The 26,013-nt window shown below is 48.8% G+C and overlaps 2 protein-coding genes across 5 annotated transcripts in view; both read right to left on the reverse strand.

The window, feature by feature from the left end:
• DLG3 (discs large MAGUK scaffold protein 3) overlaps nucleotides 1-9,202 on the reverse strand; it is a 78,080-nt gene extending 68,878 nt beyond the window's left edge. The window contains exons 1-4 of one of the 2 annotated variants that reach the window (XM_060248989.1): nucleotides 9,024-9,202; nucleotides 6,094-6,225; nucleotides 3,641-3,789; nucleotides 269-406 (exon numbers count right to left, since the gene is read on the reverse strand). In XM_060248989.1, the coding sequence (XP_060104972.1) occupies nucleotides 269-406; nucleotides 3,641-3,789; nucleotides 6,094-6,225; nucleotides 9,024-9,039 (435 nt within the window). In that variant the 5' untranslated portion in view covers nucleotides 9,040-9,202. The remainder of the gene's footprint in view (nucleotides 1-268; nucleotides 407-3,640; nucleotides 3,790-6,093; nucleotides 6,226-9,023) is intronic. The other variant, XM_060248990.1, reaches the window with a different exon arrangement.
• A 4,320-nt stretch (nucleotides 9,203-13,522) lies between these two features.
• Nucleotides 13,523-25,732, reverse strand: LOC132579189 (sestrin-1-like). Of its 3 annotated transcripts, XR_009555962.1 has the most exons (10): nucleotides 25,549-25,726; nucleotides 21,695-21,901; nucleotides 20,815-20,997; nucleotides 20,178-20,408; nucleotides 19,876-19,981; nucleotides 18,698-18,816; nucleotides 18,298-18,488; nucleotides 17,555-17,699; nucleotides 16,306-16,427; nucleotides 13,523-15,029 (listed from the first exon to the last, which is right to left on the reverse strand). XR_009555962.1 is itself a non-coding variant. In XM_060249414.1 (9 exons), exons 1-9 carry the CDS (start codon nucleotides 25,606-25,608, stop codon nucleotides 14,940-14,942), a joined length of 1,332 nt encoding a protein of 443 aa, XP_060105397.1. In that variant the 5' UTR covers nucleotides 25,609-25,726; the 3' UTR covers nucleotides 13,523-14,939. The 3 variants fall into 3 exon arrangements, 2 of the variants coding, with proteins under 2 accessions (XP_060105397.1, XP_060105398.1); XM_060249414.1 differs by lacking the exon at nucleotides 16,306-16,427; XM_060249415.1 differs by lacking the exons at nucleotides 16,306-16,427; nucleotides 20,815-20,997 and having other exon boundaries at nucleotides 25,549-25,732.
• Between the last annotated feature and the right edge of the window lie 281 nt (nucleotides 25,733-26,013).

The raw sequence follows: 26,013 nt of genomic DNA on the forward strand, positions 1-26,013 counted from the left end.
ATATGGAGAGAGGCGGTCTGAAGAAATGCCCCTGGTGCTTATTTGTGCTGCTGAGCAAGGGTACGATCACAAACACACTGCCATGAACAGCCCTCTTCTTTTAACCAGCATGCCAGCCCACAGACAGCTCCTTTGGAGGCAGAAGACCCACAATGTAGCAGTGCTGCTGCTTTGGCAAGGGATTTAGAGAGGCCAATATGAACACCCCAAATGGAGCACTAACCTCTCCCCCATCCAGCTCCCATCCCTCCTCTGTCCTAAGCCTCACCTTGGGTAAAGTGCTGCAGATGCCCACCACCAGGCTGTGCACTCTGGCTGGCGGCTCAGTCCTCCTCTCGGTCACTCTCACCAGCCGTGGCGCTTGCCCCAAGTCCTGGCTCCAAGCAGCTCGCCCCTGTAGCTCTCCCTGAAATGAGACAGGATGATGAAGGCACAGGGAGAAGCCCAGAAACCATGGTGAGGGAAGTGGCTTCCGCTGCAAGCAAGAAGCATGTATCATGACTAGGCTGCAGGCTATTGCTGCCCCCACATAGCACCGGCAGCTGTTAGAGACTTGGTAGAGCAGGGCTCTTCAAGGACATGAGCAACAGGAATGGCCACATGGCTCAGCAGGCAAGAAGCCACGCTTGTGCTGTGCACAGAGGATCAGTCCCTTGAGCTCTGAACTAACTGAGTGGATTAACTTCCACCCCCCCCCCCATTGCATATACAAAAGCTCCATTCAATTCATAAGTATGACCTAGGCGGGGAAAGGGAAGAGGGGAATTCAAGCCTTGACCTGGAGCAAAAATAATACAATGCTCAGCATTTATGCAGCATTTTCAAGTGTTTAAACAAAGTCATATAATTATCTTGTTAACCCCTACAACAACTCTGTAAGGTATGCCAATCTTATCCCCCTATTGCAGATAAGGAGAGGCTGAGAAACAATGTCTTCCATACGGCCACCTGGTGAGTTCATGGCAAAGGCAGGATTCGCACCAGGGAAGTTCCTGGATCTGTATCTCAACCACAGCACCATGCCAGTTCAGTGCGGTGCAATACAGGCAAGACTACTCCATGCTTTAACATAAACAAAAAAGCTCCAAGAAAAGCTGGATTTTGCATGTATTTCCTTACTTTGTATAACTTACTCTGCTTCTGATAGTCACATGAAAAGGTAACACAGGGCACTAACGCTTTCCCCAAAGGAAATTCCATTGACTCGTCTGGATTTGAAAATTTAATCACACTTCACCCCCCCCCCCACTTTTGAAAGCATATCTTTTCTAGCATATCTAAAAAATATTTTTAAAAGAATGTTGAGATGTTCAGGATACTGAATTCTACTTCAGAAACCAAATTGTGTGGATTTTTTTGGCTTGTGCAGAATCACAGAATGCATACAATCCTAGCCAAAGGTTGAATTTATTTTTAAAAGCCCAGGCCAGGCAATGCAAAGGCCATTGACACAGCTACTACGCAGGGGTAAAAGTAGTGCTAGGCAGATTGTAGGCACCACCTCCAGCAGATGATCAAAGGAGCTGCTCTTCTCAAAACAAAACATGGTGATTCTACTATAAAAGGGAAATGAAGCTTGTTCTCTAATGATTATTTATATGCTGTTTCCTCCAAGGTTCAAAGTAGCTCACAAATCTATTTAAAAGCAATCATTGTGCAAAAATAAAAACACAGTAAAACTATTTACTAGTAGAAGAACTATAAACAGTGGCCATACTAGTGTGCAAACCCAGCAGGAGGAGATGCATCCATAGGGCAACCAAATCATAACCATAGCAACAACCTGAAACAACCAAGTTTTCATATAAGCAAAAACAAAGGAGATGCCAATCAAATCTCATATCAGGGCACCACCACCAAGAAGGCCCTGGTACTAGGCACCACCCACTTAAAGGTTGAGACACCAGGAGAACGGACTGTCCACAAAAGATGGGCAGGTTCATATGAGGAAAGAATGTCCTCCAGATATCCTGCAGAACTTTAAAGGTCAACAGCAGCACCCTGACATACCCAGAACCAAGCTAGTAGCCAAGCTAGCAGCTCTTTCAGCACAGAAGTAAAGTGAGTTCTGCAGTGTGTGACTGTCAGCACCCTCTCTACAGTGCTTTCAACGGGCAGAAGTCGCCTAGAGAATGTGTGTCACCAATCCAGACAACAGAGCATTCCAGTAGGAGCTGTTTACCCACTTCTACATCGAGACAAGGGAGGGAGACTTGGATCCTGGGAAATGGCAGCTGTACTATAAACCCAGGGTCCAGCAGCAGGGCTCTCAGCCCCCCCCCAGTTTTAACACAGAATAAGTGCTGATCTGGTGGGATAGTATTTCTCACTGCTTTGAAAAAGGGCAAGCCAGTCCATTCAGCATGGCCTGGACATCTATAGTTTTTTGTTGTTTTTTTTAACAAAGAGAGGGTTGCCTTTGGTGCCCTCCAGTGACCAGTTTACAAATTGCAACCAACTCTGCCTGGAAACAGGCAACTGTTTTTCAAGAGAGTTAAAAGTGGTGTAACAAAAGCATCAGACAAGGCATTAATTTCTTTCATCCTGCCATTGTCCCAGGTCAAACAGGTTTTTTCTTTTTCTTTTTCAAGCAGTACAAAACCTGCAGAACTGGTGCAGGAAGACAACAGCAACTCACTTCAGCACCCCACCTTCCACTCTGTCATCTGTTCCCAGCTTCTCTTTAAGGAATAAATGGTTTATTTGAACCCAGACCGAGCTGCAGAAACTTGCTGTCAAGAACATGAGCAGCATCAGACACAAGTAATGAAAATATTAACATCTCCCCAAGATGTGCGAAGGTGAGTGTCAACAAGAGAGCTGTGGAACTCACTGCCCTAAGATGTCATCCTGCCACCAGAAAGACTAAGCTATGGGAAATGATGAAGACCCCACTCTTTCATGGAGGTTTTATGATGTGAGGCTGCAAAAAGTTAGACTCTTCCACTGCAGGTTTTTTGGGATGCTGCAAGTGACTTTAGGATAGTTTATACTTTTAACTTCTTACTCTAACCTCCAAAGAAAGCACAGCTATAGATAAATCTTAGCAAATAAATAAAACAAACAGAGAAAAGAGTCTCATTGAACTAGCCTAGGAAAACAGCCATCAGCTCCAGGGCTTCTGGACAGTTTGCCATACCGGGGCCACCCCAAATCCCCAGAACAACTCTTCAAGCTTCCCCAGATAGGGTTACTAGTCAGTCTGTAGAAAGATGGTCTTGCCCTCTAAATAGAGGTTTAGTATAAGGAAAGGAGCCGTTGAAGCGTTTCATGGCATTAAGGCAAACAAGCCTCTATGAGACAGGACATTTTTCTCCAGACCAGTTGACAACCATATCCCTGATGTTAACCAACCCAAGCAGAGGAGTTGGTATAAGGCTCCCCATTTAAAAGCCAGCCAGCAAAAATAATAACAGAAGAGAGGAGCAGAACCACCAGAGACAAGAGGGACCTAGCTCAGCTCAGCCTCTTACTTGGGGAATAAAACAAACCATTCAATCCGTACAGGTGGGGTGGTGAGACCAAGCAGGAAGGTGGTGCGGTGTGTTGCTTCTCCAAATTGCAGAAGCTCCATTTTCAGCAGAGCTTGGGGTGAGATGGGGAACTCAAGGGTGATCCCAGGAGAAGCCCACCCTCTCACCTGCAGAGCAAGTTTGTGATGGCTTTGGTCATCCAAAGAGCCCTTGGTGCCTGCATAGTGCTGGTTCCAAGATGTACAAGGTTCCAGATTCGGCGTTCCATCCTGTTTACCAGCAGAAAACAAGCTCAGCTCGTAACACTCCTGGATATCTGAAAAGACAGGCCAAGAAACACCCATGGGATAGGAGAAAAGCCACTCTGCCAGCCTAGATAGACCCTTCCCTGCCTATAGCCTATACAGTACAAGGACTCACACACACGAACACAGCGAAAGATATAGGATCTGGAGCTTGTCCTGACAGTCCTGACAGTCAGTTGGGAGACTGATCAAGTCTGATGGGCTTTGCACACAAAGCTTCAGAGAACAGTGCGAAACAGCCAAGCCAGTAGCCAGAGCAGTACCTCACTGGGATTTCCCGCCCCCCTTCACAACTGCTGCTCAACATTTGTAAATAGCAGGGACTCCAAGGGAAATCCCTGCTCTTGCAGTTTGCAGTTGCAAAGGACACTATTTATTGTTAAACTTATACAAATTATTCTCTTGCCCCCTTCCTCAATTTCTTCCATCAAAATCGGATGCAAAATCTGATTCCAACCCTCAGCTGAGGTGAACAACTCTTTTCCCTTATAAAATTCAGCCAGATCCCACTCCAGAATGGGTCAGCCTGTATATGTGTGCAGAGCTCACCCACCCAACAACCCTGTAGTGGGAATCAGCAAGCCAGGCCTTCCTTGTGGGGGCTCACCTAGAACAGGATCAGGTCTGGCCAGCAGAGGGGACACAGACCCCCCACTTTCAGGCTGGGGGGATGGTCTGCAGACCCACCACTGCTGTTACTAATGCAAGGCAAAGGGAACCGCCTGGCGCCCAACCAAGTCAGCCAGGGAAAGCTGGGAGGAGGAGGGAGGTGGAGGCCCAGGCATTTCCTCTGTGTGCAAGGCCAGGGTCTCACATTCCTGAGCAGAAGCAGCAGCTGCGGGCTGTTTCACTCCAGCCAGACATATCCTGCCCCCGTGCGCTCATGTCTCTGTCTGAATCAGGCAGAGCTACATCCCTCGCCCAGCCAACTCAAGAGGTTCCATAAGAAGTTAAGCAGATCTGGGCCTCACAGTTACTGCATAGAAGACCCCCACACACATGCCACCCTGAAAAATAGTCTGCCTCTTTCCCAGATGCACCCTCTCTCCAGGTGATCTGTGTCAATTGGCAGGCCCTTTCATTTCCAATAAGGCTTCTATGCTAAGTGAAGCTCCCTGCTCAGTCCTGGTGTTATGAAAAATGAAGTACAGAGATGCAACCTGGGAAATTACAAGTCCTTTTTCTCCTGGGATACTCTCAGCTCCCTTCAAACTTTTTTCAATGAAGGCATTGGCTTGACCCCAACAGTAAATGAAACCCAAGACCATGGATTGGTGTTTGCTCCCGCCTCTTTTGATGCCCTTCCTTCTATCTTTTTTGCCTTCCTTACATTGGAAATTTAGGCTGTAAGCTTCCAGAGGGCCAAGAGCTATTGTTCAGTGTCAAGGAACTCTGTAATGTATCCTGAACACAGGCAGCTCTGCATGAGCCAGTTACAAACATTCCATTGTGCTTCAGCATGACTAACAAGCAGAAGCCAGGCTATGCAGATAAAGAAGGAGGGCTAAGCAGATAGGAGCAAAAATTCATTCCGTAAATGGAGAATATTACTAAGGGAAATTTTTAGCCGCCATCCCACTGGTGTTCCCAAGTGCACCACTAAATAAATGAATGGCCACAATACTCAATCTAAGCTGTGGAGACTTGTGAGCAAAAACTCTGCTTTGTGAGTTACTGGCATTCAAGTTATGAGCTGCTGCATAAATTAGTTTGCTCTGGGGCCAATTTTCCCTGACCAAAGACAAAAATGTGTGAGCTGGAAGCTAAAAAACTGTGAGCTAGCTCACATTAACTCAGCTTAGAGAGAACACCGGCCACAGTTCATTTCTACTGCAAGCAGGGCTTTTTCTCTCTTTTTTTAGCAGGAACGCAGTTCTGGATGGCTTGGCATCAGGGTGTGTGGCCTAATATGCAAATAAGTTCCTGCTTGGCTTTTTCTACCAAAAATAACCCCTGTGTGAGACAATGGTGACATCAGGGGTGTGGACTAATATGCAAATTAGTTCCCGCTGGGCTTTTTCTAAAAAAAAAAAGCCCTGACTGCAAGCCACTCCACTTGGGGAGCAGATGTGCCAATGAATGGGGAATCCAGGTGAGGAAAATATTCTATCCTCCTCTTCCTCAAACTTGATGGATCAATTGCTAGTCAATAATAACCATTCTGGTAAATTGCATGGAAACCGCTCAGTCCTTGTATGACTGCCATGGTGGATCCTTCCCTAGGGTCCTACCAGGCAGACAGATTTCCTGACCCCATTCATGACCTCAAATGATTGCAGGTGCTCTGGCTGTCTGCAGCTGGGGGCCTCCCTTACCCAGAAGTGCCTGGAAGAGCTCACTCTGGAAGACGTGCACCACTTTTCCAATTGACTCATGCAGAGGCTGTTCCTCCGGAGACTGCAAGATCCCCTGGTATCGGGCCAGGATCTCCACAGCCCGCTGCGTATCTGTCAAGATAAGGTCAGAGCTTGAAAGCAAAAAGTTTGTGTATAACCAGATGCAGTCAAATCACCCAGCATCCTTTAGCTCAGCAGCGCCCATGTTGTCTGCCCCCAAGCATCTGCCAATTCAGAGGAATATTACCTTGGAATATGGAGGTTCCATTTAACTACATTGGCTAATAACTGATAGACCCCTCTACTGTGAATTTGTCTTAAACATGTTTTTAAGCCATCTCATAGCCACAGTACACAGTGCAGGGGTTTATGTATAGCTTTTCCCCAACGCATTTTTAAAAAGCAAAATGCACTAAATTTAAGACTGAAGCTCAGAGCAGATGAAGGATGGTTGCTTAATCCTCTGTTTGCAGTTTTTCCTATCCAAAACCTCTCCTGCACAAACATCTTCTCTCTCTGCAGGGAATATAGGCACTGGTCTTTTCATCTGTGGTAGGAAAACAGCTAAAGAGTGGTTTCTCAGTAGAAAAGGCTTCCTTGGGAGGTGATGGGCTCACCTTCTTAGGAGGCTTTTAAACAGAGTCTGGATGGCCATCTGACAGCAATGCTGATTCTGTGAGCTTAGGCAGATCATGAGTGGGAGGGCAGGAGAGGTTGCATCGCTGCTTGGTTCTTGTGACCCTTTCTTGCATGCCCAGGGAAATGCTGTTTACCACTTTGGGGTCAGCCAGTAATTTTTCTCCAGGCCACATTGGCCAGGGATCCTGGAGGATTATTTTGTTGTTGTTGTTGTTGTTGTGCCATCTTCTGGACATGGAGCAGAGGTCACTGTGTGTGGGGGAGAGGTATTTGTAGGCTTCCTGCATTGTGCAGGGGATTGGACTAGATGACCCTGGAGGTCCCTTCCAATTCTATGATTCTAGTGTTGTGATCACACACACTAAATAATGCTCTTGCAGTGCCCTTTCCAACTCGATATTGCCAGTTCACAGAATAAAATCCAGTTGGAAAGTGCATTGAAAGAGGATTGAAAATGCATTATTTAGTATGTGTAATTGCAGCCTATGATTCTAAAGGGAACTATCTTTAATGTAAAAAAGGGCCAGCCAAGGAAGTGTTAAGTGACTCTTTCACAGCTACCCTTTTCCTCCTAGATGCAGCCTCAATTGTCTGATTTCCACTTTAAAAACTGTGCAGGGGATTTTACATGAACTCCAGGGCAAAACTGGCAGCCATCATTGCATCTAGTGATTTCCAGGAGTTAATTGTGGATGTTGTGAAACAGTTACTTCATTTGGTCTGCCCTGACCCCCTGACCTTGCTAATCAATTTCATGAGATGACCCTTCAGTTCTAGCAGTGAGTGAACCTGGAAACAACTGTTACATTCTTATTACTTACTCTGCAACATTAACACAAAATGTGCTTTTTATTGCTATTTGCTCACCCCACATGCTTCTTAATTTTAATATTACAAAAAGCCCAAAGCATCTCTCTTTTGGGAAGTGCTGAAATCAGCACCAGGAGCTATGGGTCAAAAGAACAGGAAACTACTGCAGGCCCTGCTTCATAGTAACCTAAATTCTGCTGTCAACAAGATGGCTTGACCCAGCAAGGCCCATCTCCTCACACCAATTTACCAGGGCTTCCCTTTGTGAGGGAGGCAGCCCTAAAACAAAGGGTGATTGTAAAAGGCCCCCTGAGGGAGGTGGAAGCAATGAGGCAGGCAGCTAGGCCCATCCCTTGCCCTAGAGCTGCCTATTTCCCAGCAGGGGTCCAGTTCCTAAACAAGCATCCTGTGTCTGCTCTGGTCAGGGGCCTCCAAATCATCAACTGGTCTTATCAAGACCCTCCTCACCAGGACCAAAGGAAAGAGAAGCACTTTTCAAAACTGTCTAATTTGGCAAGAATTGTCTCCATGGCTGCCAGCAGAGCTTGTTTTGAGCAGAAACGCACAGGAACACAGTTCCGGCCAGCTTGATGTCAGGGGGGGGGGGTGGCCTAATATGCAAATTAGTTCCTGCTGGGCTTTTTCTACCAAAAAAGTCCAGGCTGCTGCTAGTAACCACCTACTGCTAGCAACCACTGCCTTGGACTTGGGGCATAATGCAATGCTGCGGCCATGTGAACAGTCATCCAGGGTAGCCTGAGAATGCCCCTGGGACAGGCCTGCAGACCAACAACACTCTAGTAACCGGGTGAAGCCTCACTCCAGCTAAACTTCCGAAACAGCTCAGCCTCCTCCATGAAGCGTTTCTGCAGCTGCCAGATACAAGCCAGCCTAGGCTACATTCCAGAGTCTGCCTAGCTGGGCTGAGCCAGCCTAGGACGCCGCTCCACGGGGGAGAAGTTCCGCCCGTGAAAGCGTAACGGTCAGAAGAGGGTAGAAGCTGCTTCTTGCCCAGAGCTCCCTTGTCCCTGCAAAGGGCACAACAGCACGGAGCGACACTGTGACCAAGGAGCGAGAGAGAAAGGGTTAACCGCGGAGAGCATCAACTTCTCTCCCGGAGTCAAGAGGCGCCCCTGCATCTCCAAGCTGGTGCTGTTGTGCCGGCTGAATTGCACAGCGCAGGGGTCCCTCCCGGGGGGCGGGGGAAGGCCCAAGACGGGACGGCCGAAGTTACCAACCACGGCTGCAGGATAAGCAGTTTTAAACTGTCCCGGCTGCTGAATGTCCTCTTGTCGCGCCACCCGCTCCACAGGGAGGAACAAGCGACAGACACATGCCTGTGGCTGACGAAGGCAAAGAAACCGCCTGACTCGAGCAAAGTAGAAGAGCTGCCCCGGGAACCGTCTGTTGGCTGTAGCGGCCCGGCCAGCCGTCTGCATGCCTCCCCCGCGCCCCCTTACCTCTCCGGCTGAACATGGCCCCGGGCGGGGCGCCGCCAGCCCCCAGACGGCGAGGCCAACGAGCAGCGCTCCTTTGAAGGGGCCGGGCCGGCCGGAGGGCGGAGATGGCAATGGGGGAAGGGGCCGGACTCAGCCTCTCGGGGCGGGAGAGACTCGCAGTCCAGTCGGGAGCGCACCAGGGGGACGGAAGTACGAAGCGCCAAGTCCGCCTTCGCCCTTGCTCGCCTGCCCCCGGCAGCATAAGGACTAGGAACGCGACTCTTTGAAAGGAAGCGAACTTTTGTGTTGCGTCCTTGCACGGCCTGAACTGCAGTCAACCACTTCGTCCAAGGCACAGCCGGTTCGTTCCTCCACACTGTTACGGGGAGGGGTTGAATACAAGAAAAAGACCTGAGAAGCTCCCCCCACTCCCATGTCCCCTTGGACAGTTAGGGAACTTGCTCCCGTGCACAGCTCGCCAAGCGCAGCTCTTCTCGGGTACCCCCGCAGCCTTGTAAAAAGGCCCGAGGGGAGCATCTCATGGAGGAGGGCGGGCGGAGCCTGGCTGGGGAACTTGGAGCTGAACTTGAGGCCTGTACCGCGCCCTGCAATTGCCCTTCTCCAGGATGTGGCTGTCCAGAGAAAGGCGGGAACTGAGAATACGGAAATGCCCTTTGCAGAAACCCGTTGATTCCCTCAAATGCTATTGGCAATTCTTGGTACATGATTTCTTTATCCCATTTAAAATGTTAACTGTTTGCTAGACTACAATGGGTGCACCTGCTCTTTTCCGTGCATATAAGTGCAAAGCGAAGAGAGGACTTACCTGGGAAAGGAAGATGCATGTTTTGAGTATAAAGTTTGGAATTGTAGCTAGACCTGTGCTTAATATAAATTAAAAATAACCAGGGGTGGGAACAATGGTGTACATTAGAGGGATTTGAGAAACAGTTTGTGCACACATTTTCTAAAAAGCATATTTTACTGGTAAAATACACTTTTAGGTATCTTGTTGCAATGGACTTTGCATCTATACTTGCATTTCTTTGCAGTTCATTCTGAAACCTCAAGCAACATTGCAGTCCTTTGCAACTTCCGTGGAATGTATGTGGGGAGGTGTCAAGCTGCTCTTAGAACTTGAAAAACATGAATATTCTCTTGCAAATACTGGTCATGCAGAGAATGCATATTCACACTTCATTTGGCCTGTTATCACTTTCACTCATTCCCAGCCAGGAAAGCTACATGAAACCCCCTGCAAAAAGCTAGAGAGAGAAAGAAGGAAGAGGTCATGGGGTCAGATATCTTTCTAAACTTGGTTTAGAAATGCATTCAAAGCCTCAGGGAGAAAGATGAGACCCACAAAACCCTATGCCAGAGCATTTCCAAAAGATGGCTGTCCAGTTTCTTCTTGAAGAGCTTCAAAGTGACAAAATCTCCCCACACCCCCCCCCCCCTGTGATTGGTTCCATTGTCAAACTACTGTTATAAATTTTCACCAACTTGCCCTTTTGTAACAAGCCAATTCGATCTTATCTTGCCTTCTGGGACAGCAGTGAACAGGTCTTCCCCATCTTCTACCAGTTTCCCCTTCAGGTATTTAAAGAACTTTCACATGTCTCCCTTTGACCATCTTTTCCAAGTTAAATATACCTAGTTCCTTCAAGTTTTCCTCAGATAACTTGTGTATGGTTTTTTAGGGGGTGTACAATTGAGATTTATAAAATTATTAAAGTAGTAAACAGAGTGACATTTCCCCCTCCAAGAGCTAAAGGTCACTGACTGCAACTGGCAGGTACTTAGATTCCAGCTAGCTTTTTGAGACGGAACCCCTGATAACATCAATAACACCGAGCCATCTTATACACAATTTGATTATATTATAATGTTATATTGCTTTATTGGTTTTACTGTTTAAATTATTAATTATATTATATATTGTTTTATTGTATCATGGTTTTACCATGTCTTGTTAGCCGCCCTGAGCCTGCCTTGGCAGGGAGGGCGGGATATAAATAAAAGTTTATTATTATTATTAAGTACCTGATGCTGAAATTTGTTTTTATGAGGTCAACCAGCATACGCTTTTAGGTATCTGCTGTAGTGGAGAGAAAATAGTCCCCCAATCATGGCTAATTGGACACACTAAAGCACAGCTAACAGAACCCTCGCGCATTATTTCAGTCCCAAAGCATATTTGCAGTGACATTTTCTTACCAAGCAGACAGAAAGGCCACGGGGACTTTGCTGTCAAACCCCACCATTTAGCTGGCAGCTACCTCTGTTCTGCACAGCAGTTGATAACATCAAGCAAATAGAGGCTGTTTGACTCTGGAAAAGTTTCCCAGGTTTGCCAGCACAAACTTAAGTGCTAAATGTGAGAATCTTGACAGAAAGGGTGGTGACTGGCCAGCTTTGGGAATTCCAGATTGAGGCAGATTGTTTGCATTCATTCCAGTCTGGTTTCAGGCCCGGTTATGGGACTGAAACAGCCTCATTGCCCTGCCAGATGACCTGCATCAGGAGATGGACAGAGTGCAATTCTGTTGATTCTACTGGACCTCTCATAGGCTTTCGTGACTATCAGTTATGGACTTCCTTTATGACACTGGTACTGAGTAGTTGTGCCTCACACATAAGTTCCAGAATGTGGTGTTGCAGGACTACTGCTTGGTTCCTTGGTCTATAGATCCATAAGGTTTCATCTTGTCTCCTGTGCTTTTAACAACTCCATGAAGCCACTGTGAGAAGTTATCCAGATATGGTGCTGGGAGGGGGGCAACAGTGGGAGGACTTCTAGTGTCCTGGCTCCACTGGTGGACCTCCTGATGGCACCTGGGCTTTTTTGGCCACTATGTGACAGAGAGCATTGGATTGGATGTGCCACTGGCCTGATTCAACATGGCTTCAACATAGAGAGCCATGGATTCAACACAGAGAGCCAGTTTGGTGTAATGGTTAAGTGTGCAGACTCTTATCTGGGAGAACCGGGTTTGATTCCCCACTCCCCCACTTGCAGCTGCTGGAATGGCCTTGGGTCAGCCATAGCTCTCACAGGCTTTGTCCTTGAAAGGACAGCTGCTGTAAGAGCTCTCTCAGCTCCACCTACCTCACAGGGTGTCTGTTGGGGGGGGGGGGTAAAGGAGATTGTGACCACTCTGAGATTCAGAGTATAGGGGGGGATGTAAATCCAATATTTTCTCTTATGTAGAGATCTACTCCTCTGGGGTAAGTTGCCACCAATATGCAGTAGCCACTCAGTTCTATGTCATGCTTCCAGCAGGTCTCAGAAAATCTATGGGATGGATGAGAAGACTAATCATGACAAAACAGAGGAGCTGACCCAGGAACTGGAATATTTCCTGTTATAGATGAGGCTGCACTACCTCAAAGGAGGAGGTTTGTAACTTGAGGATGTTAACGGATCCGGGATACGGATGAACAGGTGGCAACAGTGGTCAGAGAAACCTTTCATCAGCTTTAGGTGGTGAGACCTGTGGACAGTCCTGTGCACAAAAAAGATCTTGCTCCTGCAGGCCCTGGAAACACTTGGATTAGAATACAACAATGCATTCTATGTGGGGCTGTCCTTGAAGACTATCCTGAAGCTACAATTGGTACAAAATGCTGACTGCAGAGAATCATAGCAACCATAACATTCCAGTCTTGTTCCGTTTACACTGGCTTCCAGTTTTCTTCTGAGCCCTATTCAAGGTGCTGGAATTGACCATTAAAGCCCTGAATGGCTTAGGGCCAGAACATCCAAAGGACCACACATTCCTATATGAAGTTACCTGACCACCCCAGTCATCTTCAGAGGACCTGTTTCGGGTGCCTTTGCTATTTGAGGCTGGGTGGGGGTGGGGGATGGCACCCTGAGGAAAGCAGCTTCTCTGCTATGCCACCAAACCACTGGAAGGCCCTTCACAGCAAGGCTTCTCTGTCCCCTCCTATCCTTGTATTCCACCAGCAGCAAACACTTCTTTTTTCTGTTTGCCATTCCCTTCCTAACTAGCTCTTCTCCCTGCTTGTGTGTTTGTTTTAAATGTTCTATGTCTTTTAAGAGCCTGAAATGTTTGCTACCATGGGACCCTGAATTGGGTGGAAAGGTGAAAGAAATGTTTCAGACAAACAAAGCATTCTAATCTCTACCCAGAAGGTGAGGTTATCTTTGGTTATCTTTATCTGAGCCTTTCTTCTTTGCACCAAATGGGTGCTCTGAAGCCCAAGAGTGGAAATGTGATCACGAACAGCACTTGCATATTAGTCTGTTTGGTCCTGAGATGGGTCTTCCAGGCGGTTTCCCACTGGGCTCGGGCTCTGCTTAGCTTAACAGCATACCAGGAATGAGCCTTAATGCTATATGCTGATGTTGTTGTTAAAGGATCTCTTTTGCTACACAAAACACGTGGGGGGTGTCATATCTCCATCAGCTTTGCCCAGCCCTTTAACACCCACCATTGCATTTCTGTTGACCAAGCTGAAGGCACAACAGCCAGAGACTGACAAGACTGAGCTGGTTCCGTGTCAAACAGTTATATTTATAGCAAAAATAGGCTTTGACTTTCTTCCCCATACGGTGTTCCGACCCCCACCCGCCCCAAAAAACATTTACACAGTAAACAGGTTAGCTGATGCCCTGTGTGACAAGCCCACTCCCCGCTTTGCAGTGACCCTCTGGCATCCCTCTGCCAGGCCCCTACAACTCCCACCCCAACCCAAGCCTTCCTAGAGATGCAGCTTCTGTGCTGTGATCCAGGCTATGTGCATGCACAATTACCCACAAAAAGGGTCACCGCTGCAGCATGCCGGCCAGGGGAGTATTCTCTTGGACTTGCAGAGTGGCACATGCCAGCATTAAAAATAGAGCACCAGTCTCCCCCCCCCCCCCCCCAATTCTCTGCTGGCAGAGAGTTCCTAGCGAGAGCACAGATTACAAGAAGCCATCACAGAAGTAGCTTATGTTATCACAACAGACCCTTGGAAGAAGAAAAAAGTCACTGGGGGCACATATTCAAACCCTTGGACACCCCCCTTTCCCTTTGCTGGCTACTGGAAGTATGGAGAAGCCACAGAGAAAATGTCAGATAGGGAGCTGTGTTGATATCAGGGTAGAATGGGGCCTGAAGCTGCTCCCTCCAACTACAGCTCAAACACAAATGGGGTGTGTAGGGGTTAAAGGGCTGTGTGCTGAGCAGGCAGGGGACTTTGGCCAGAGAAAACAGCTAGTGAGGAGGACAAGTGGGAAGGCTCTAACCAGGGAGAGAACTGCAGAGTGACAGGCAGGAGCTCCTGCAAGCAAAGAGTTCTACATACTTCCTCCACACATACATATACATACCCTCTTTTAGACCAAAATAAAGACCAAGAAGAAGGCTGACCAGAACCTTTCCAAGAAGCCATAAGTCACACCACCTTTTCCTCCCACCTTACCCAACATGAGAGTGCCCAAGAGCAAGCTGAGCCATTCCCAATGTGGGTTAAGTTGGCACAATAAGAAGGGACAAGAATGGCATGAGGAGGCAGGGACAGGCCCACCTAATACTGTAATGGATGTTTTAGCAGACAGAGCTCCTGCAGCTGGATCAAGGATGGAAGAGGTGGCTCTGGCTACTTTGCCCTGTGCAGAGAAAGGGGGGGGGGGTCAAATTGTGGCCAGCCACTCTCTTCGGCAGACCAAGCTGCCCATAGGGATGGACAGAAGGGAGGGGAGCCCAACTTCCCACATTGCCAAACTGGACACAAATGTCTTGCACACACAACCTTTGAGAGTTATCTTTCCCCAGAGTCCCAGTTTGGAAATTGCACATGAAAATGGAGGGGAGTTTCTCTCTCCTCACACCCCACAAGGGAAGGGAATGCTGTCAAGTAAACATGGTGGGTGAATGCCATGGTGCATGAGTCCTCAGCCCCAAAGGGGTCCCACCAGCACCCCTTCTAGGAGACCATGTAGTGAGTGATCGCACGAAGAGCATACAGCAATTCAGCTTGAAGCCTGGCCTCCAGGATGAGAAGGTTCATATGGACCTAAGAAGGAAAGAAAGGCAGAAGTCTGACTTGGACAAAGGCACCAATGTGGAAGCCTCCTAACCATCTGTGAGAAGACACACTCATTCATACACTTGACACCTTCAAGTAGGGCTTTTTTTTGTAGCAGGAACTCCTTTGCATATTAGGCCACACACCCCTGATGTAGCCAATCCTCCAAGAGCTCACAGTAGGCCCTGTGCTAAGAGTCCTGTAAGCTCTTGGAAAATTGGCTACTTCAGGGGTGTGTGGCCTATTATGCAAAGGAGTTCCTGCTACAAAAAAAAGCCCTGTCAAGCACTAATCCTGTTCTAGGAGTCTCTCCTGCCTCACTCAACAGCAGTAACAGACATTAAGAATTAAGAGTGGTGTACAAATAAGTAAGATGTCCTTCTCTGGTGTACTGTTCTGAAACAATGAAAATATCACAGCACATTGAGAATTTCAAGGACTCTGATCAAAGCATGATATTTTATCAGGCAAGGCAAAAAAGTACCATCACCCATTTCAACATCCTCAAACCCAGAGGCACGTTGAGGCCCACTTTGTTTAGGCGGGGGGGAAATGGACTAAAATATTTAAAGGAAGAAAAAATATTCATGGACAGCAATTCCCCCACTCTGGCCCAAGGTCTTTAAAACGAAGCCAACCTCTTAAGGAAAAAAAGCATACAGATTAGTCTTTGCTAAGCAGTATATTGAGAGCCACAGATGGCAGAGTTTGTCGCGAAGGAAAGGGGGGAGGGAAGGCGAACAAAGCAGGCCAGAGGACGATGGGTATTTAAGCCCTATATGCTTAACAGTTAAAAGCAAGACTGTATGCCCTGCAAACGGATGGATACCAGATGTCCACTTCTCTGAGATGACTGCTTCCTGCATACTACCCTTAAAGGAGACAGCATTGGCTGCAATCACACACACTAAATAATGTACTTTCAATGCGCTTTCCAACTGAATTTTACTGTGTGAACTGGCAAGATATAGTGGGAAAGTGGATTGGAAGTGCGTTATTAAGTGTGTGTGATCACAGCCATTCTTTGGTCAAAGCTTGGCGTTCTGCTTCTAGCATTGCTGTGCATGCACAACACAAGCCAAGAGGCACTCTTCAGCTGCTGCAACAGCATGGTGTCCCACAACATATCTGGACCAGCTCATTCTCCTCTGTCGTCTCTCACACTCACCTAGTCTAACTAGAGTTCCTATTCACTCAGTGTGGCCACAGTATTCCCAAATAAATACTTATCAGTTCCTGTTTTAGGAGAGGGATGGTTAATTACTGCTTTTCTCTTTGCAGCCAAGGTAACTGCGGATGAAATTTTGCTCCTTTGATTTACAGCTGATTCCCTCCTTAGTTCCCATTTGCTTGTAGTAACTGCAGCACTCCTGAATTGAACTTTACCTGTTACAGTTAAGGAGAGAAAAGGCTTAGCAGTCAATTTGAGCGCAAAGAGAATCAGTACCTCGCCCACCCAACCCCAGGGCTTTTTTTGTAGCAGGAACTCTTTTGCCTATTAGGCCATACACCCGATGTAGCCAATCCTCCTGGAGCTTACAGTAGGAATGGAAAAGGAAAGCTCCCCTGTGCAAGCACCAGTCATTTCCAACTCTGGGGTGACGTTTCTTTCACAACATTTTCACGGCAGACTTCACAACATTTTCACAGCAGACTGCCTTCCCCAGTCATCTACACTTTCCCCCCAGCAAGCTGGGTACTCATTTTACTGATCACGGAAGGATGGAAGGCTGAGTCAACCTTGAGCCGGCTACCTGAAAACCCAGTTTCTACCGGGGATCAAACTCAGGTCGTGAGCAGAGCTTAGGACTGCAGTACTGCAGCTTTAACACTCTGCGCCACAGGGCTCTTAGCTTACAGTAGGCCCTCTAATAAAAGCCCTATAAGCTCTTGGAGGATTGGCTACATCAGGGGTATGTGGCCTAATAGGCAAAGGAATTCCTGCTACAAAAAAATGCCCTGCCCAATCCCCCTAACCAAGAACTGGTCTTCATTACCAAGTGATTTCGAATTATGGATTGATTTCAGGATTTGCTGCAGCCACTTGCGGGAGAACAGAAACTAGTTAAGTGGCAGTGAAGCAGAGGAGCAAAATGTGAAGGAACAGCAGCGGGGAGGAGCAGAACCTTAGGGGAATAGCATTTCTGAATGAATATTTACATAGTAATCAGAGTAAACATGGGTTTTGCCCACGGGCCCTGGAATTGCTGGATTTTATTTCCAAAGAGGAATATATGCTTCTACATTAAGTGCTGTACAGACCTAATTCTGATTGCAGCAGTTTACAGAAGAATGGCCAAGCTGGGCCAAACTGTCCAAATGTAGATGCTGCCTTGCTGTTGCTGCTCCATCACCTTTGCGATGAACACATCCATATTTTGGAAGCTGCAAAGGTGCAAATCATGCCACCCCATGCAACTTGCCCCAGGCCTCTGCCCACCACAAATTCCCTGCCCCACATCCCAGGTCTGCCCACCACAAATTTCTCCCCCTCCCTCCCCCCACACACACACCTTTTCACTGTGCTTGAACTGTTTCCAGAAGCGTTCAAACATCTCAGGATTCATCTTCTCTGGGGAGCAGGTCACAGTTTTTATGTAGAGCTTGAGAATGCGCTCCAGGAGATGATTCACTTCTGTGTAGTCATAATCATCATACCTGCAGAGTAAGTGACAGGAAAATGAAGCCCGCACTCACCTTTTTTTTTTTAAAGGCACACCTATGCACACATACTCTGCTACAAGCGAGACTCTGATATGCTAAGACAGTGCAGGGATATTGCCTGTCTCTTCTTCATTCAGAGCTCAGGCAATCAATGAACAGTGTTCCCTTGAGTTAAGTAAAAGAGAGAATTCCATATTTCTCATCTCTGCAAAGTGCCAGGCTGTCCCCTCACAGCCAAGGCATATAGACAAACTCTTATTTGGGTGCAGCAAAGACTCAGAAGAGTGGGGTGGAGATGGGAGGAAGGGCAAGTTTACCCTTTGCCATTCCCTGCTTGCAGACTGACTTGCTTTCTTGAGTCAGCCAGTGTTACTATCACAACACTATCACACATCAGCAGCTCCGTAGATCTGTATTCCATGGACTGGCAGGGCAATAGTGACAGTGGGTGTGCGGCTCTTTATGCCTAGATGGGTGTGAGGGATCCTTTTCTAACTTTGCAAGTTGGCAACGTGCAGAAATTCTAGTGAGCTAAATCTGTCACCCTTGTCAACTGCAAAACATTGGCCTCAGAAGACAGAGAGGCATGTACCTGATGCCAAACATGCAGTGGATATAGTTCCAAATCCCACGCTTGAATGTGGCATGATCACAGCCCTGCCGCTTGGCCATTGCACAGCTCTGGAGGCCATCGACCTTCCGGAACTTCTCATCTAGCAGATACCCAATGTCCGAGTACAGCCTGTTCACCAGAGAGAAGCCATGATCTTCCCAGGAGTAATCCTGCCAAGAAAGGAAGGTAGGAAAAGTGAGAAGGAGGTCAAAGAAGGGGAAGGTCAGGGTGGAACAAGCAGCCTCCAGTACAGCAAGGAGGAGGAGAAGGAGGAAGAAGAAAGGTCCAAGCAAAGCCAGATTCAGCCTCCTCTCTTCTCCCCCAGTCATACTGTGGCCATTCAAGCCCCTCCCAAGCAGGCAACAGCAGCAAAACCCACCTGGACACGGAATATCTGGGTCTGGTTCTCGTCACGCTGAGCAAAGTCCTGGTATCCAAAGCTGGGGTCCTGAACGTAGCAGGAGAGATCTGCAGGGCCCAAAATTTCTCCATCCAAACCTAAAAGACACACACAACCAAAAGGCATGTTGGAAAGGAGAAAGACACACCACAGCATTTGTGCATTTTCCTGCAACACATTTGAGGCCCTGCAGCCTCAAATACAATGTGACAACCCGGGGGGGGGGGGGGAATTTCCCCTACTTCAAAGATAGCACAAATTAAAATGTGTATTAAGGCAGCACAGTTTGCAGCCCTCTCTCTTAATCAAAAAAAAAAAAAGGTAAAGGTGGTCCCCTGTGCAAGCACCAGTTGTTTCTGACTCTGGGGTGATGTTGCTTTCATAATGTTATCGTGGCAGACTTTTTATGGGGTGGTTTGCCATTGCCTTCCCCAGTCATCTAAACTTCCTCCACAGCAAGCTGTGTACTCATTTTACCGACCCCAGAAGGATGGAAGGCTGAGTCAACCATGAGCCGGCTATCTGAACCCAGCTTCTGCCGGGATTGAACTCAGGTTGTGAGCAAAGCTTAGGACTGCAGTACTGCAGCTTTACCACTCTGCGCCATGGAGCTCTTTCTCTTAATCTAGTATTAGATATATCTGCAATTTTTCTTTTTGTATTTTGTATGTGTGTGTCTGTCTGTCTGTACCTGGAAGTCATGGCACCCTCTGGAGACTGATCCCTAATGGGGGCCTGGAGGATATTCAGGGAGGGGGCTGAATAAAGCTTGCCCTGTCCTCCCAGCTGCTGGTATTCCAAGGAGGTCTCCCATCCCAGTACTTGCCAGAGTCAACCCTGCTTAGTTTCCAAGACCTGACAAGATCAGGCTTGCCTGAGCTATATAAGTCAGAGCAATATTTGCAATTTTTCTTGTAGAAATAAACAAGACATTTATACTTTTAAATTCAATAAATACACCAATAAAATTTTATACACTAAATATTAAAGGATACATTTTATGTTGTTAAAGCAGGAAAAAAGGGTTAGCTGTGATAGGAAAGTATTCAATATATTTGATTCCACCACACACCAAACAAAAAATCATTGTGGAGGTGGGCTTCAAAACTTCCAGAATTTTTCATATCTCTAGCTCCAAAGACCTCGTGAGGCATTACCTTCTTCCCTCTCAGGCAGCCTCATCTCTTCCTGGGTCTCACTCTCCACCTGCAGCCTGTGAATGCGCTCTCTTAGAGACTCCAGCTCCACACATGAATCCAGCGACTGGAGGACAGAGAAACAGACAAAGCACCATTCATTTAGGAACCTGGGAAGGGCTCTCCCCCCTCCCCTCCAGCCACTGCCATGCAGCCCAAGGGGGACTGTTGCATCCCACAGCCTGACACAGACTGTCAGTCAAGCCCCAGCTCCTCCCTTTCCCAGACCCCCACCCCCCCAATATTTCTCTGAACTGACGGACCCGCTTGCGGTTGAGATGCAGCAGATCCTGGCTGTAGCCGTTGCCCACTTCGCAGAAGCAGAGGCTCCCTGGGACGGTGAGCTTCAACAAGCCCCTTCCCTCTGGACACATGTCCTGTTCACAGCCACAGCCAAAAGCGAAGCTGGCCAGTGCGTGGTAGTGAGCGAGAAGCACGACTGCGTGGACTAGCTCTGCCAGGGACCAGCTCTGTTCGCTGATCTTCAGCAGCTTCTGCAAAGAGACACAGGGAAAGAGACGAGTGCTGAGCACCACCACCAGACCAGTCTAGCACCCCAGATTCTGCACTGAGATAAAACTCACATGTTGCAGCACTGAGCAAAAAAAGGCACTTTCCCTCTGCCCACCTCTCCCTGCCCCCCAGCAAAGGTGCTGGAAAACTGCAAAGCTGGCAAAGCATATTAAAGCAAACTCTACCCCTGTTAACTCAGCGTTTTATATAGTAAGAGTTCGTCTAGATACACCACAGCTCCAACATCAAATCTGCCTAAGTGGCTGGGGTGGTGGTAACAGCCACCTTTGAGCTCACAGCTGACCCCACTGTCCAGACAGCCTAACAGGATGGAGGAAGGGATGCTCCCCCACCCCCGTTCCTTCCTGCTCGGCTCACGGCCATTACCTCTATGTGCTCCTTGCCTACAAGCCACGGCCGGTGTGCCAAGATCTTGTTAATCTCGCTGAGCTTGCGGAGTTTGGGGGGGATGCAATCCAGCCCCCTCAGCCACTGAGGGTCACCGCCAACCCGCAGGAACTGCAGCACATGTAGATTCACCAGATACCGACACCGGTGCCGGGCAGCTGCCTGCAAGAGAGAGGCAAGACCCACCAGGCCCGTGACCAAAGAGGAAAAGCACCCTGAACAAGCATCTTTGCCCAGGATAGTCTCATCCACCCTTCCCATGGGAGCTAGCTCAGCAATTTCTTTCTCAGGTACACACACACCCCTTCTCTGTGGTGCAGCATTCATAGTTTTTGGACTAGGATCTGGGAGACTCAGGTTCGAATCCCCACTCTGCCATGGAAACTTGCTGAGTGATCATGGGCCAGTCACACACAGTCAACCTAACCTACCTCACAGTGTTGTTGTGAGGCTAAAGTGGTGGAGAAGAGAACAGTGTAACCCCTTTTTGGTCCCCACTGGGAAAAAGAAATGGGGTATAAATGATGTCAATTAAAAATGTTATCACTGCTTGGAATACCCTCGTGGACCCCTTCCGAGGTGACCAAAAGGGAGCTGGCATGCATGTCCCAGTTACACAGGAACTGTGATGCCCTCTATCAGCACAGGCCTTGGAATCTCTGCCTGCCTAAGAGATCTCAATCCAGAACAGCTTTCCAAATGACAACAGAGGAAGATGGGCAATGTTTGCAGCAAGCAAAACGAAAACAGTACCATGCAGATAGCTCCAGGGGGCCCAGCTAGCTGCCTGCCCAGTGGACAGTCAGGCTTTGGATCAGCTCTTGAAAAGGCTCCTCAGGTGGAATATCTTGGCACTCACCATGATTGCAATGTAGTGGCGGCAGTCAAAGGGCAAGGGGCCATCCATGTGCAGCAGATAATGTTGCATCCGGAGGAAACTGTCCAGATACTGCGGGTGGTAGCCCATCTGCTGTGTGATGGCCTCAAGGCGCCCCCTGCTGGCCAAGGCTTTCACAAAGAGCAACTGGGGAGTTCGCTCCTTGTCACTGGTACTCATCTTCGCCACCTGCCCGGGGGGAAGGGGGGGGGGTTGAAAAAGAGTGAGAAATATTTTTGCAGTTTTCTTTCTTGTGTGGGGGAAGTGTCCAGAGCATAGCCAGTTTGCAAGAACCAAAACAGCATACAGCAAGCCTTGGGATCACTGAAAGTGTCTCAAGATAGCAAAGAATAATTTGCCTCTGAAAGGGAGACCTGACCAGGGCAAGTGTGGTGGGGAGGAGGGTACATTCTGGCTTTCTAGAGAGGATGCAAAACAGAGCTGCTCCAGGAAGCTTCTGGGGCAGCATGGGCAAAGTGGAAATGCCCTGCTAAGTTGGTGCATGCTGTTCTTAGTTTTGTTTTTAATGTGGTGCATTAGTATGTGTTACATTAAATCATTTCATATTGTTTTGATATTATTGCTACCCACCTTAGGTCTGGGACAAAGGCAGATATGAAATGAATAAATTCTGAGCTGAAATCCGCATGCAGGACACCCAGATTCTGCACTAGCAAAACCGGGATTCTACATCCCGTGCAGGTTATAAATGACACAGGTATAATTTATGCCCACACAGGTTTGAGAAGAGTTGCTGGAGCAGTATTATAAAAAGTTCTGCATATAAATGAAACAATTGCACTCATTTGCACTAATGCTATGCTGCGTTCATTAAGGAGAGGAGAAGGATAACACACAGCCCTGAAGCTCCCTTGCCAGTCACTCCCTGGAATCTCTACTCAGTTCTCCCCTCGATATGCAACTTCACCTACTAGATTTTTATTGCACTACTTGAAGCAGGTTCTTAGCTGTCCCTTCTTTCAGAAAAATTAAGCTAAGTTTTATGGTCTGCCAGGCTCCGTATGCAATACAGGAGTCATACCTGCAGTCAGGGCTTTTTTGTAGCAGGAACTCCTTTGCATATTAGGCAGGGCCAGATTTAGAAGGGGGTTGAGGGTGCTTGCCCCGGGCGCCGACAGAGGGGGGGCACCAAATTGGGTATGAAGTCCATTGTACTCTATGGGACCATAAGATAGAATGGCCCATAAGGGGGCACCATTTTTGAATTTTGCCCCCCCTCAAAAAACATGTAGATCCGGTCCTGATATTAGGCCACACACCCCTGATGTAGCTAATCCTCCAAGAGCTTACAGGGCTCTTAGTACAGAACCTACTGTAAGCTCCAGGAGAACTGGCTACATCAGGGGTGTGTGGCCTAATATGCAAAGGAGTTCCTGCTACAAGAAAGCCCTGCCTACAGTGTGCTACTTCAAGCAAATCACCAGGCTTCTTACACAGAGTAGGCAGTTGACTGGAGGATAAACAAAAGCCCCTGCCTCAAAGCCCAGGATCATTTTCAGGTGGCTGCACCCAGTTCCCCCCCTTATCATCCTTGCAGCCAGTCTTCTCAAGCTGAATGGGGACCATCCTGCACCATACTCAGAGGTTTCCAGGGAAGGGTCCAAGCCCTATCAAGTGTTTCAAGGCCACCTTGAAGCCCCATATCTGAAAATGCCAGACTCGTGCCAGACCCTCTAAAGGCCATGAATTGTAGGCTCCAGCAGGTACAAGCAGAAGGCACAGGGACGTGAAAAGTGCTCTCTGCCTCTTGCACAGACTGGGGGGAGCACACCTAGATGGCTATCATCCACACCCCCGGTACACTGCTGGCATCCTTGCTGATCCAAGTTAGGCAACTGCTGGTGATAGCCAAGCCCTCTTCTGCCTCTGCCTGCAGGAGGCCAAGGCAAGAGCGCCACCTGCCTCACCTCCTTCTCCCTCTCCCCACTCTTTAATTCACTCTAGAAGAATTTCCAGAGTTATTTCCTCTTCTGGAATCCGAAGAAGCTCTGGCTCACGAAAGCACCTACTGAAACAAACGGTGCTCATTGGCTGTAGCTGGGGCTCTCAAAGAGAAGGAAGGTGGTGGAAAATCACCCCCTTCCACCTATCAAAGCTGCCTTCCCCCCCCCCCCTTAAGACTCCTTAAAGCAACATTCTTGAGCTCTGAACAAACACAAACTCGGGAAGCCCCAGAGCCTGAGCGGTCAGGTACCTCAGAGACCTTCACCTCGTCTCCCCATAGCAGCCAGGAGAGATTTCCCCCCCCCTGGAATTCCAGCTGTGCAGCAACATCTGCTAGGAGATCAATAGGGGACTTTGCCTCCCATTTCTGCACCCCCTTTTGACTCCAGCAAACACACACCACCAGCAAAGAATGCCTGTTGCGATTCTGGGCAAGTTTCCTCAACTCAGTACGGTGCACCCTTTAAAAAAAGCAGGGCTGGGAAGTAAACACTCACTTTCCCCACCTTGAACCTTCCCTCTCTTAAAAGGACATCAATTCTGGAGTGACCACTCTTCTTGAAAGGACGGGAATCTTCAAAACCAGTTGCAGATTGGAAACAAGGTGGGCAGTTTTTTAAAAAAATGAGAGGCATCCCTGGGCAGCCTGGTTCCAATTGTTTTTTGACTTTGTACACAGGTATTATAATTGGGCTTTGCAAAATGGATCCAGAGGTGGCATGCCTGCTCTATCCTATGCTACTTCTGTGTGGCTCTCTGGTTATGTGATTGGGAGGGGGAGTACAGGACAAAGACACCATCCAGTGGGAGCCAGAATATTTCCCTTGCAGATCCAACAGAGCTGGAAAAGAATGCTCCAAAGCCCCTAGACTTTGTGTATGTTGGGGGGGGGGGTAGTCCCTGTCCCGGGAGAAATCCAGAGCAAAAGAAAAAAAATAAAGAGGAAGGAGAGAGAGAAGAAAGGGGAAAGCCACGCCCCCTCTTCCATGCAGAAGCAGCAGCTGGCCCAATAATGCGGCGAGCGAGCCAGGCCGGTGCCGGTCCATTGTCTCCCCGCGGCCCCCCCCCAGCTGCAGCAGGCGAACCGCAGCGCCCCCTAGCCGCGCAACCGCCAAAGCGCAGGAGGAAAGAGAGAAAAACAACTTTGATTGGCAGCGCGGGGAGGAGGAGGAGGCTGGAGCATCCCGCATCCCCGCTGTTGCTGCCGCCTCGGACAGGACAAAGGGAGCGGAGGGCGAGCGCGCACAGGCAGCGTTCCCGAGCCGGCCCGCACAGCTCTTGTAGCCGCGCGTGCACGCCCCCCGGCTTCACCCCCAAAGTTTCCCTCAGGGCCGGTGTAGCTACTGCAGCCTCCCCGCCCCTGCAGCCTCTCTGGAGATGCAAAGCAAAGGGGGAGGGACGGAACCTTAGAGCACCCCCCTCTCAGCCAGCGGGATAAAGAATCACCTTCCATTCACGCAGGAATCTGGAATGGTGAACAAGCAGCTATAGCTGCAGGACTTGCAAGCGCTCCTAGTGGCAGTGCGGGACCGCGGGGGGGGGGGGGGGGCTCCCTCGAGCCCTTTGGCAGGACTGGAGAAGCGAAGGGGGCGTGCTGCCAGACCCGATGCTTGTTCACTGGGAAGCAAACGCCATTCAGTTAATTCAGTGGCGTGGCTTTCTTCCGTGCAAGAGTGCCAGGGCTGGAGACTAAGGTGCGGGGGGGGGGGGGGGTGGAGGCATTGAATGGACGTGCTGGAATTTGGGGGCCGGGGTAAAAAGGGAGTTTTCTGTAGTAGTAAGGGGGGGGAGGGGAATGATTGAGCCCCTGCCTTGCCCGGCGGTCTATTTTGCTGGCAGCGCCCGGTGCTTTCGCAGCAGATCGAGCTTACCTGCAGCCTCTGGCACTGTTTTCCCCGGGGATGCTCCGTGCTCTGGGGGCAGAGGATCATTTTCACTGGCCTGCCGGGTTACCCCCCCTTCCCTACATAGATAGCACCAACTACCGACCTCGGAGCTGCAACTAACCGGCGAAGCTCGCAAGTCCGGACAGCCCAGCCAGAGTCAAGCCACCAGGGGGCGTGGCTCTTTCGCGCCGCCAGCCAACCACTTCAAAGGGGGCGGGGACGGGAGAAGACTCTCGACCAATCGAGGGCGAGGGGCTGGGCTCATGGATGCTTGCGGCAGGCTTCTTGTAAGACCACGTGGGCCCGAGCGGAAAGTTACCTGCCTGTCAAATGGAGGAGCTCCGCCTATTTCAAGGGAAAGGGGAGGAGCAAAGGGTCCAGCGTGGTGTCCCTTGACAGCTCTTAAGGGAGCCGTGTGGTATTTTTTTAGAAGTATTTATTCTTTAACCG

The sequence above is a fragment of the Heteronotia binoei genome, chromosome 11 (assembly GCF_032191835.1).
Source record: "Heteronotia binoei isolate CCM8104 ecotype False Entrance Well chromosome 11, APGP_CSIRO_Hbin_v1, whole genome shotgun sequence".
NCBI classification, from domain to species: domain Eukaryota; kingdom Metazoa; phylum Chordata; class Lepidosauria; order Squamata; family Gekkonidae; genus Heteronotia; species Heteronotia binoei.

Excerpts from the sequence above, each read along its gene's own strand:
- LOC132579189 (XM_060249414.1), bottom strand. The coding sequence starts at position 25,608 with ATGATCCTCTGCCCCCAGAGCACGGAGCATCCCCGGGGAAAACAGTGC. Across the intron at positions 19,982-20,177 it reads TGCATCTCAACCGCAAGCGG|TCGCTGGATTCATGTGTGGA; the intron begins GTCCGTCAGTTC and ends TCTGTCCTCCAG. Across the intron at positions 15,030-17,554 it reads AGTTCAAGCACAGTGAAAAG|GTCCATATGAACCTTCTCAT; the intron begins GTGTGTGTGTGG and ends TTTCCTTCTTAG.